The 12,936-nt window shown below is 41.4% G+C and overlaps 1 protein-coding gene across 1 annotated transcript in view; it reads right to left on the minus strand.

Annotated features, from left to right (window-relative positions):
• The window catches only part of BCKDHB (branched chain keto acid dehydrogenase E1 subunit beta), a 195,647-nt gene that overhangs the window by 173,822 nt on the left and 8,889 nt on the right, over positions 1-12,936 (minus strand). The window contains exon 3 of the mRNA XM_010997550.3: positions 12,159-12,227. Coding sequence (XP_010995852.2) covers positions 12,159-12,227 — 69 coding nt within the window. The remainder of the gene's footprint in view (positions 1-12,158; positions 12,228-12,936) is intronic.

Genomic DNA, 12,936 nt, shown 5'->3' on the forward strand with positions numbered 1-12,936 from the left:
GAAAGCTCCTGGAACAAGGTTGGGCACGTAGAAAGCACTGTGAAGAGTTGGCAGCTACCATTATCACCACCATTGTTATCATTACAATATTATAACATTTCTGTAGCAAATACCTCTACATCTAGGTATAGTACTGACCGCAAATGATCCCCCAATATTCATTCTCTTTCTTCTACAGTAACATAACCCCAGAGTTCTAGCTGAGCACATGCCCACACACATTAAATACTGGATTTTTCAGCCTCCCTTACATCTAACTGGTTTACATCTACCCTCCCCATGGAACGTTAACCTCCAGGATTCTGCCAGGTGGTAGAGGGAGGCTGGAGTCCTGAGGGCTTTGTAAAAACTTTCAACCAATTCTCTGCACTCTGGTGCCCCACCTCCCTTCACTCTTGTCCCCAGAGGTATGGGTGTTGCCAGTTCCTAAGTCTCTGCGTAATTCTGTGATGTAAGCGAGGCTGGTTCCTGTCTGCCCCACTGCGCACTCCAGATTCTGTTTTTCCAATCCTGTTGTGCCCTTTACCTTCCAGCTTCCAACATTTTGTTCGTGTTACCTCCAGTCGCATTCTCCCTATCTTTGTAGATTCAGGCATTTACGAAAGATCACTTGACATTTTAGTGGGAGGTTCGGGAGGGAACAGATGTTGATGACTACATCTGATTGTCTCTTTTTCCAGAAATCTTAGCCATCATTTTCTACCAAAATTCTCAGCACACAATTTCACTCACCTCCTGTCATTCAAATTCTGGACTAGGAAGGGTATCACCCAGTGGTAGAGTGCGGGCTTAGCATGCAAGAGGTCCTGGGTTCAATCCCCAGTGCCTCCATTAAAAAATAATAATAATAAAGATAGATAGATAGATAGATAGATAGATAGATAGATAGATAGACAGACAGACAGACAGACAGACCAACCGACCTAATTACTCCATCCCCCACCCAAAAAAGCTTTAAATTCAGGACTAAATAAAAGAAAGTTGCTGGGCACATCTTACATCATTTGATATTGTCATTTCACCCTGGGCCTGATCCCTTAGCAGTCCAGCAGAAAACAGGGAGGAAGGGGTCTTGCTACTGAACAAAGATGTCCCGAGAGACCACTGTTACTTTACTCCCCAGGGAATTAAGCTTTGTCCTATCAAGTGTACTAGATTTCCTTAAAGGCAGAGACGATATGTTAAAATTTTTAGTACCTTCTAGAATAGTAGTTCCCAAACTTGGCTGCACATTTGAATCACCCGAGAACCTTCTAAAACTCCAACACCCTAGCCACACCCCAGACCAGGAACTCAGAATCTCTAGGGTGAGAAGTGCAACCTTCAGGCCCGGCTGAGCAACAGTGCTGTGAGGGGAATGGGACTGCTGTCTGGAGACCTATGTCAGATACTGGTCCCACATGCGTACACGCACAACTGACAGGCTCCTACCTTCCTCGGGTGGCATCTCCAGCAAGCTCTCAGGCCTCACGCTCTGCTCTCTGTAACCAGGAAAATAACCTGAGTAATCCAACGACATATTAAAGAAGCGCCTTAGTCTGAGACAAAGTCCCAGGGTGTTTTTTCTACTTGTCAGATGACCCTTTAATATTAACCACTGACTTCTTGTGCCCATTGGTCAACGTGGCAATGGTAACAGCCAATGCCAGCCTTTCTCTACCGAGTGTAATTCACTCATTACTGCCTTCATTGTCCCTTCATCACTCTCAAGCAGTTGGCCGAGCAATTGCATCACGCAGTTGAACTGACCTGGGGCTATTTTGAGTGGTAACCTTACAGTTCTGCAGAAACTCTAAAACTGACCCAAACAAAGAAACGGATGAGAGGTAGGGTATAGCTCAGTGGTAGAGCGCACACTTAGCATGCACGAGGTCCTGGGTTCAATCCCCAGTACTTCCACTAAGTAATAAATAAATAAACCTAATTACCTCCCCCAACAAAATAAAGAAAAAAGAAAAAAAAGAAATGGATGGTGTTGCCAGGTAGCAGAGGCTCCAGACTATCTCCATAGGAGGAGCTCAGGGGAGGCATCCTAGTGAGAGACTGAAGCCAGATGGCTCATCTTAATCTAACACTTTCATGGAGAGCCCGTTGTTTTCACTTGGATGTTATGTTTGCATGTGGTAGTTTTGGGGAACTGATGAGAGCTGACGTCACCTCGAGCACCAGATCCCACAATGTTAGCAAAGTTGGGGACCATGACCCACGTCACTGCACCATAGACAGAGGCCTCTTCAGGCCTTTTTTGGCTGTTCTCCAGAGGATGGACATCAATTCACTTACACCTGCTCACACAGGGGTGGCAAGAAGAGGACAAGCAAGGCTAGACAGTGACCACCTGCGAAAGCCTCCGCAAGAGGGAACCACAAGAGAAAAAAGAGTCCACGTGGTCTGGAAGGGAGAAAAATGCATCAAAGGCTAACAACTGGGCCCGATCCCCTTGCAGTCCAGCAGAAATTAGGGAGGAAAGGGCCATGCTGTTGAACAAAGACCCCACAAGAGACCACAAGTAGGTACAAATGATCCCAGAAGGGGACCTGCAAAAAGAACACTGAGCAAGGAAATCCTGGTCTGTTAGACTCTTCACCCACTGAAAGCCATGTACCTACCTACTACTCTTCCAAAAAACCATGTCTGTTCTCCGATCCTGCAATTCCTTGGAATACGGAGATGGTTCTGAGAGAAATGGGAAGTGGTAGGGAGCTAAGTGACAGCAATAGCCCTACGTGGCCACAAGGAAATCTGAACAGGGAAAGCTTTTTCAGTCACTTGGCTATTGCTCCATTAGTAAAATGAATCACCTAAGGATCCCTTGGCCTGGAAAAATTGGGAAGAAATGTTTACTGAAATTTTACTTTACTGAAACCTTTAAGTGTCTTGGAAGGCAGAGCTGAGTGGTGAGCTGCCGCCTGCCTGCAGAAAGAAAACAGAGCAAACTAGACATGGAGGCGAATAAATTGGCAAATGTGAACTATATGACAGCGAATAAAGGTAATTTGGCAAGAAGTGAAAGAGGGCAATGCTTCATTGAGACTATTTGGCTCAAATTCTGCTTCTAAGTATCTGACAGAAATCAAGAGAGGCAGGGTAGGCTGGAGATTCCTGGTTCCCCGCCTGGTTCGCTGTCAGCAGATTGCGGGATGAATGAAGCCGTTTAAGAGAACACATTAGTTCAACAATTGTATGCCACGATATCTAACTTTTCTCTTTTTAGAGAAAGAGTTCAACACTGTGAGCAGAGTTGTAACCTGCTTTGATATACCTGTATAGAGTAATTAAAAGCTAAATGGCCCTTGAGAAGAAACTCCATGGAACCTTTAACAAAAGAAAAGGTGCCTTCTTCTGGCAAATGTCTCAGTGGCCCTCTCGGACAAAGGAATTTGTTCAGAATGCGGCAGAACTCTTCTCTTTCATGTCTATTCTATCAGTATTTAGAGTTGAATAATATAATGGGTTTATGCCATTTAACATGTTCCCCTCTTCCTCTGAGTCAAAAATTCACATTTCCTGAGGGGAGGGTACAGCTCACTGGTAGAGCACGTGCTTAGCATGCATGAGGTCCTGGGTTCAATCCCCAGTACCTCCATTAAAAAATAATAAAGAAATAAATAAATAATTAGGTTACACCAAAAAAAAATTTTTTTAATTCACATTTCCTAAAATGATAGAAAAGCTTCCTCTTGAGTTTTGAGGAACCTTCAGTTTTTAAAGGACAGAACGCCAAAGTTCAGCATCTACAGAATGGTGATTAATTAAGAATATAATACTGTGTTTGTGTGTGTTCCCTTTCGGCTCAGAAACAAGTCTCTTTGTTTCTGCTGGACTCCAAGCTGGCAGCGACCAGAAAAGAAAAAGACGAGGGTTGAAGGAGCAGCCTGCCCAGTAACTGAGAGGAGGAGAAATCCCTTATTACCAACAATGCTCGAGCGTCCAAAAGCCAAAACTACAGAAAAAGAATCTCTTGGCTAATTTAAGGTTGGCCAGATGCCACCACTTCTGGCTGGTGGCCAGAGGCCCTAGGGGGGAGAGGGCTGGCAGGATGCCCCTGGAGAAGGTCAGGCACTTGGTGGCTGATGCTGCCTTTGGGTGCAGCTGCTCACTCGGAAACCAAAAACCTTCTGTCCAACAGACTTCCCAAGTGATTCCTTAGCACGTGATACTTGCCAACCTCTACTTAACTGAGCCCTCATCCCCTCTGCCAATCAAAGCAATCAAGAACCCTACACTGAACAGGAACAGAAAACAAAGCACTGGGCTCCAAGCCTCTGCGACTTTACATAGAAGGCCTAGCTCAACAAGGATCTGGCAGATGATGTTAGTGCTGTCCCCCACGCAGGGCTATTTTTACTGGCTACTCGCAACTGGACTAGAAAATCCTTTTTCCTGGTGAATTTAATTATTAGGTGACTCTATAACTGCATGGAAGGTGCTAAACAGTGGAATTCCAAGTTAGAACTGAGCACAGACTGTCTGGCTATGTCATAAACTATGCATTTCTATTCAAACCTCCTGAGACAGGTTAAGTGACAACAGCAACTCAGCATGGGAGCATATCAACGTTACATTTCCATACAGCTGCCATGGCCACCAAGCACGCTCCTTCTAGAAGAGCATCCTCAGTTGTAAATTTAAAGGGTTTGTGATCCGTTTCCTTAAGTTGAACGAAACAAGATGGGAGAACCCAGGGATGCCTAAATATTGTACAATCTGAACAGCCCATATAGAAATTGTTATCCTGATCCCCTTTCACCCCTGGTCATTTCCAAGATCTAAAAAGAAAAGCCTTATCATTCAAAAAGATTCGCGTCAAATGCGCAGCAATTCTGAACACATGAAAAGTAAAATAATTTAAAAAAAAACAACACTGGCTTCAACGTATAAAAAATTAATAAGTGAGCTGTCCAAACTAAAACAATTTAAAATGTCCAGTGCATCCAAATCCAAGAAATACTAAATGCTGAAGAAACAAGTTTGTGTTTTTCCTTGTTAAAAGTATCAGTCTAGAAGGGGATTTTGATGAGACCCAGCACCAGACTTAGGAAGCTAACTTAGCAACATCGTCCCTCATATTAAACGGACCAATGATAGATGTCATACTTGACAGTGAAAAAATAAAACGAGACCTTTTACTCTCACTTAATTGTTGTTCTTGATAGAGCTTCATTTTTCTAATTCTTAATTATGATGGTTTAAAGACAAAAAATAAAAGGCGTTGTTCTGAAAAAATAAAATTAAAAATAACATAGAAACATTGTAAAGGGAAAAAGATACAGGAATCAATTGTAGACTTTCTGACACCCATTTTTCCTGGGATCCTACTTTAGTCCAAACCCATCTCCTAAGTCCCCGTTGGTGCTCCCATTTGATAATTTTAAAAGCATGCCATCGTCAAATAAGGTTGAGAAGAACTGGCTTAAGGGCACTTCACGCTGACTGATGCTTAAAATGTCAAAGGGAACACCTGTTGGCAGCTCTAGCATTTATTGTTTAATCAACTAAGAAAAAAAATAGTTGAAGCAGCAGCTGCCAGAATAACCTAATGCACCCGTCAAAAAGCTTGTTCACAGGAGTCACAGAAAGCATTGTTTTCAACTTTTTCATATGGATTAAGCTTCTTTTTGCTCCATGAATAATCAAAACCCCGAGCTTCGTTTATTAAAATTCCTTATATATTCCTTATATTTCTCATTTTTTATAATAATGAGCTGCTCATTTCTAAATAAAAAGGAAAAACAATGTAGTACAAAAGCGCAGAACTGGGTTCCAGATCTGGTTCACCTACTTGCCCCTGGAAAACTTGGTAACATCTTAACCTCTCAGAACTTCAGTTTCTACAGTATTTCAGTTTCTCAACCTCAGAGCTATTGACACTTGGGGTTAGATCATTCTTTGTTTGGAGGGCTGCCCTCTGCATCATAGGATGATTACTGGCATTCCTGACATCTACCCATTGCATGCCAGTGGCAACCCCCTGTTGTGACACCCAAAAAATATCCCTAGATATGGCAAGATCCCCCCAGGGGGGCAAAACCACCCCTACTTGAGAGTCACTGGACTAGATATGTAACTCATTCTCTCCAGCTCTGACACCCTACAAAATAGATTAAATAGCTTATTTTCTTAAATATTATTTGTTAAGTCAACATGCCAACTGGGAGGATCCTCACTCTGATTTTCAGAGAAAATGAAATACAGTGACTGTTTATACCAATTCTAATTTTTGTAGATTCTAAAATCTTTTTTTTTTTGCAAAGAAAATTCACAAAAGGACATTAAAGCAATATATAAGGGAAACTCATCTAAATGAAGCAGACGCCAATAATATTTTCATCCCATTTTTGAGGGCAACTCCTTCAACTGGATAAAAAGAAAAGATAAAAAGAAAGGCATATGAACACAGTCTTTAAGTAGTTCTCCACATATGTACTTTTAGTAGACAAAGGAACTTTAGTGGACAGAAGCAACTTAAAGGGCTTGACTTTAAGGAAGGCAGAAAAATACTGCTACTATGGATTCATGGTTTTACTCCAAATTCACAAAACAGTTAGATATCTTACAATCTGTATCTGGTATTCAATCTGCTCTGAAGTCATAAATGTATATACTTCAATAGGGGGAAAAAAACATGTAATCCATATTCCTAAAAAATTGTCATCAGTTTACCAAGTTTTTTTTTTTTGAAGTAAAATTAGTTTCAACTGCCCAGAGGCCAAACCCCATCTCACAGATTACCATTCTTCAGTGGAGCCCTGACATGAAACCCAAGAGTAGAACCATCATCCAAGCAACCCTTTCTTTGTAGCAAGAACATATGATGCAAGGTCACTTTTTTTCTGTTGAAGATGTTAATTTCATAATTCAGGAAAAAATATAAGACTTGTCAAAAGATTCTGCCTTCAGCCTCTACATTTAAAACTTATTATACTGGAAAAGGGACTTCTTAAGAGAAAATTAAGTGCCTAAGGCAGTCCACGGTTCTAATATGACATGACAACTGTTATATTCATAAAACCTCTAAATGTAAAGGAAATCAAATCATTAAGCAAATATGTTCTTTTTAAAAAGAGATAAAAGCATAAAGAATATTTAACTGTGTGTCTGCAAGGACGGTACTTCCCTTTCACTTTACGGATGAGGACCCTGGAGCCCAAAGCCAGTTCCAAAATATGTGCAGGTTACAGAGAAAAACTCGCCTTCTCCACATGCCTGCCCTACTTTTCCTTCCTGAATTCCGTGTATTAGAGTATCTGGTTATACAATTTCTATGATGTTTACATAAGAAAACAAGTGAGTGGTTATATCCATGTGCCCAAGCGGCTACGACAGGCCACAGTCGTGGTGGGCAGGAATGAACAGAGTGATGGAAAAACATCAAACCCCGTGAAAAGGCAGATGCTTAGGTCTGTAGACTAATTTAACAAGTCCTCTGCTGTTCCTCTCCTCACCTGAGTTTCCTCCAAGTGGACCAAAATACAGCCTTAAGAACCACAGCCTGGCCACGTTCATTTCAGTACAGAATAGTGTTAAATAAAAATGTACCCTGAAATTAATACACCAAAGTCTTATTTGAATAAAACACAAACACTCTCATACAAAGAATGAAAATAATGAGGGCAGATTTTTGTATATGGCGTGCGGAATCCGTCTCGTTACTTGCATAAATGAAAGGACATGTGGTATTCAACATAAAATCACACACACCCTAAAAAGCAGCTACTTTTCATGCCCGCCTCCCATCCCCTGCTTCCCTACAACTCCCCCATTCCAGCTGCTGCTCCCATCAAGGGATCTGCTGGCCTAAAATATTAAAACCGCCATTTGGTAAGCAATGGGTTGATGAGGTTATGTCCTTCTGTTTCCAGAGTCCAAGCACTCCTTACATTCTGTTCTGTCAAAGAACAAGGAAGAAGGAACGCAGTTTAGTGGTGCTAAACTCACACTCGTCTGTGGTATCTGGAGGACCAAAGGGCTCTATCTACCTCCCTTCCTTTCTTTACAGCATCGTCCATAGTGATTCAATTTCTTCTTCTGTAATATTCAACAGTATTCAACTTTACAATATCACAACATTAACCCAAAATCCTTCAGAATCTCCCTTCTGGTGGAATTTAAAAGGCTTCTCCGCGGTGCGAGAGTACTGGTCCAAGACCAACAGGGACAGTCTCATTTCAAAGTGTAGGCTGCCACCTACTGGCCGGTCCCTTCTCACTCAACACTCAGCTCTCCCCAGAAAGCGAATCAATCACAAGAAATTTTCCTGCTGTCATTTAACTCAATGCATTCAACTATATCAACACAATATTTTTCATTCTTTTAAGTACCAATTATTTAAACAACAAAGATTTGCTATATAGCACAGGGATCAATATTCAATATCTTGTAATAAACTATAATGGAAAACAATCCCCCCCAAAAACAGTGTGTATATATATATATATATATATATATATATATATATATATATATATATATATATATATATATATAAATTAACCACTTTGCTGCACATCCAAAACTAACACAGTATTGTAAGTCAACTATATGTCAATAAAATTTTTTTCAATAAATACAGATTCTTTTAACTTAAAGAGAAGACTAAGCCAAGCCTGTTTCTATATAGCTTAAAATTCCCAGCCTATACTCAAAAGGGCAGAACATCATTTTTAAAAGATGTGTTATTTTTACCCCAATGTTCATAGAAGCACTATTTACAACAGACAAGACATGGAAGCAACCCAAATGTCCATCGACAGATGAATAGATAAAGATGTGGGGTGTGTGTGTGTGTGTGTGTGTGTGTGTGTGTGTGTGTGTGGCTACTACTCAGCCACAAAACAGACTGAAATAATGCCCTCTGCAGCAACACAGATGGACCAGAGAAAAGGAAATCCCCTTTCTGAGGCAGCAGGCCACTGTCTTGGTGTGAAAGTGAAGGGGAGATATACTCAACATCCACTCCATAAGTATCACTTGATGCTACATTAGGAGTTAGGGATGCACCAATGATTTAAATGTCTGTTGCCTTTAAGAAGCTATCTGTGCAGAGATCTCATGGGAAGACAATTACAACATAACTTGCAATATGTAGAAGATGCTCTGGCAAGATGCAGCAGTGAAAGCTAGAGGCTGCTCGGCATAGACACACGAGACTAAATTACAAAAGTGTAAGTTGTCTTCTGGTTTCTAGTTCCATGTGTGAGAAACTTGGCAGTTGCCGTTCCGTCTTCACAAGTAAAGAACTGAACAGACTGCAAAATCTACAACTCTGCTTGGACCCATTAGAGAGGCAAGGACATAGAGCAAGGCGCTGCCCCCAAGACTGAAGAGACAGACAGGTGAATGGGGGGAATCTCAAAACCACTGCGGGAACCAGGGCCGTGGGAAATCTGAGCTGTAACTGGCCAACTGCTGGAGGCTCAGTGTGGACAAGTCTGAGAGTTTAAAGACTCCAGGGGGCCCAGTCACAGGGGGCCCCCCACAATTTTGTGAGCTCTACCAGGTTTCCACAGTAAACATCAGAGAGAAATCGTCTCTTGCTTCCAGCAGGGGAAGCGGACAAGGATCCACTCTGAAGTACGCCAGAGCATGTATAAAGAAGCCCTGACCTCAGGTAAAACTAGTTACCCAGAGTCTAACCTGCTAGGTATCATCAGAACATCACTGACATGGGGGAAGAGAAACACCCAACCCCAGCCCACTCTAGCCATCCCATCCCATCCTACCTGAGAAGGGGAGAAAAAGAATGAGAAGTATTTGTGAAGTTCACTGTCCAGTGGAACAGGCTGAAAATACAAACCTAATCAAAGGATTATAGCACGCTCCCCACTCCCACACCTCATCACCACACCCGGAAAGGTCTATTCACAGCAGTTCCTTTTACCCAGTGCATCATGTCTGGTTCTGAAGAAAAAAATTGAAAGGCACACCAAAAGGCAGAAAACACAATTTGAAGAGACAGAGCAAGCACCAGAACCAGACATGGCAGGGATGCCTGAATTATCAGACCAGGAATTTAAACAACCATGATTAATACACTAAGGTCTCTAATGGATAAAGTAGACTGCAGGCAAGAACAGATGGGCAATGTAAACAGAGATGAAAATCCTTAAGAGAAAAGCAAAAGTATAGTTAGTTCTATGTTTTAAATATTAGTTAATATATAAATATATTCAAACATATTCAAATATGCTTGAGAAGTATATAAACCAAGATATGTAGAGTGATTTTTTTCTAGGTTATCTCCAGTAGTTCGGACAATTTTAATTTCTTCTTTATGCTTTTCTACATTTTCCAAATTCTCTATAGTGCATATGCATTTTGAAATCAAATATATAAAGGCTTTAATTTTTTTTTAAGATCTAAAATCTCTGGGAATCAGAATTAGCTGAAGCTTGTCAGGCCCTGGGGACAAAAGATGGATAAGATTCTGGCTGGAAGATTTTACGTTGTCCATGTGGGAGTGACAGACACATAAAAAATAATTACAATGTGACATGTGATAGATATGTGAACTCAGTGCTCTAAGAATCTAAGAAAGGAAATGAACTGCCTGGGAGGTGGGCAGGGATTAGTAAAGACTAACCATTCATGCCTTCATTCAATAAGTAAATGTTTACTGAGACTCTTCTGTATGTGAAAAAAAATTTAGCTGAAGCTGAGATAGCTGGAGATCACCGAAATTGGTCCAACTATCTCAAACTCTGAACAGCTGTTAAAATAGACAGCAAGGAGAAAGCAGAGGGACAGGACCAAGAAAAATCAACCTGCTGTAAAGGGAAAAAGAACCATCGGAGAATTCCTGGTAAGTGGAACATGCTATGGTTTCCTGGATTCAGGTATAATATAACTTCAGAGACGAGTGGAAGAAGGAGGAACAATTAGGAAAAAAATACAAACTCTTAAGGACCCTCACTCCTTACTCTGCACACAGGGGCTTTACAGAGCAGTGGCAAAGGTAAGAAGAAAGGCAGTCGTCAACTACTCCCCAAACTGAACTGCTTTGTTGATTTCCAGAATAGACAAGACTTGAGAAAAGAAAGGAAAAGTCAAAGCACCTCAGAGGCACTCCTAACAGTGAGGGGCTGAAACACATTCCTTACACAGCAAGTCAGCAGTGGGAATGCTGGGATGGGCCAAAATGCATTCTGATGGTTTTAAGTCTGAGTCAACTGAAATGAGTGAAAGCAGTAGGCAGAAATCAATCACCTGCCAGGCAAAAGACAGAGAGCCGCGGGGAAGAAACATGTGGAAGGATAGTGTGATGGTTAACGATGTGTGTCCGCTTGGCTTGGCGATGGTGCCCGGCTGTCAGGTACCAGTCTAGATATTGCCGTGAAGGTATTTTTAGATGTGATTAACGTGTAAATCAGTAGACTGTAAATAAGCAGACCGCCCTTCTTAATGTGAGTGGGCTTTACCCAATCAGTTGAAGGCCTTAGGAGAAAAGACGAAGGTTTCCCAAACAAGAAGAAATTTGTTAAGACTCTGCCCGGGTTTCCAGCCTGCTGGCCTGCCCTACAGATTTCAGATTTGCCAGCCCCCACGATGGTGTGAGCCAATTCCTTAAAAAATAAATCTCTCTCATTTTCTCTTTCCCTTTCTCTCTCTCAATATAAAGATATAGATGCAGATATCAATACATATACACACAAATAGATAAAGATACATAAATATAATACATATTCACACACACATATATCTATACACATATAGATATATCCTAATGGTTCAATTTCTCTGGAGAACCCTGACCAATGAAAGTAATAAAAGATGAAATCTATTAACAGAGACCAACAGGGAAGGACCTTGACCTAGAAGCAATGGGATTGAAAGTGGCTCAGGTAGGCAGCAATACGAGATCAAAGATTCCCGGATTACGAATGACATGATAAACAATACATTTAGTGAAGACTATTTTGGAATCTATAATACATGTCATATGAACTAGATCAGAAGGATGCTACAGTTAGAAGACATTTGGAGAAATCTAGGTCAAACGAGTCTGTGGGAGGCCATGGAAATGAAAAGGAACCCATCCATACGGTGAGGATACGGCCAACATTTTAACATTTTTCTGTTAAAAACTCTTTTCTGTTTTCAAGATCTTTAAGTAAAACTTCTACAGGAATACTATTCACATATAAAAGACACTAGCTTACCATACTTGTCTCGCAAGCCAACAGTACATCGAAAGACTCCGCCAAAGGCAACATCTTCACCGAATATTACTGAAAAACAACGTTTAAAGAACATATTTTATTTAATAATCCCTAAACAATACTAACAATGAGAAGTAAGTACTTTAAATGTTCACATTTTAAATTAGAAAACAAAAATGGACCGCAGAGCTAAACTAAGGTTCCCCAATTTCAACATTAGTGACACTTTGGACTAGATCAGTCTCTTGTGTCATAGCAGCCTGTCCTTTGCACCCCTGGTCTCTACCCGGTGGGTGACAGGTGGCCCACACACAACTGTGACAGCCTGAAATGTCTCCAGACATCATTAAGTGTAAGGGGGGTAAAAGGGAATAAAATCGGCCCCCTTGAGAAAGAACCACTGGTCTGGAATCTCATCTTGTTTTACCCGTGAAGGACAGGAGGCCAGAAAAGGAGTAAAGTGACTTAACAAGCCAGGAAGCAAGAGGCAGAACGGGACTCCCACTGCAGGCTCCTGAGTCCCTGGCCAGTGTTTTCTTTTTAATACACAGTATACAGTGAGAGTCAGCAATCTGAAGAGCTGGAGGAAGAGCATTTCAAGCGGAGACGACAGTCCCAAAACTGGAAAGTGACTGGAACTATATGAAAGAGAAAGGAGGCAAGTCGGGTGGGACACAGGAGGCAAAGAAGAGCTTAGGTGAAAACTGAGGGGTGCTTTGTAGGAAGGCAAAGAAAACCAAACAATGGGTATTCGCAAAGCTCAATTCCAGTCCCACTA

Source organism: Camelus dromedarius, chromosome 6 (assembly GCF_036321535.1).
Source record: "Camelus dromedarius isolate mCamDro1 chromosome 6, mCamDro1.pat, whole genome shotgun sequence".
Lineage (NCBI taxonomy): Eukaryota > Metazoa > Chordata > Mammalia > Artiodactyla > Camelidae > Camelus > Camelus dromedarius.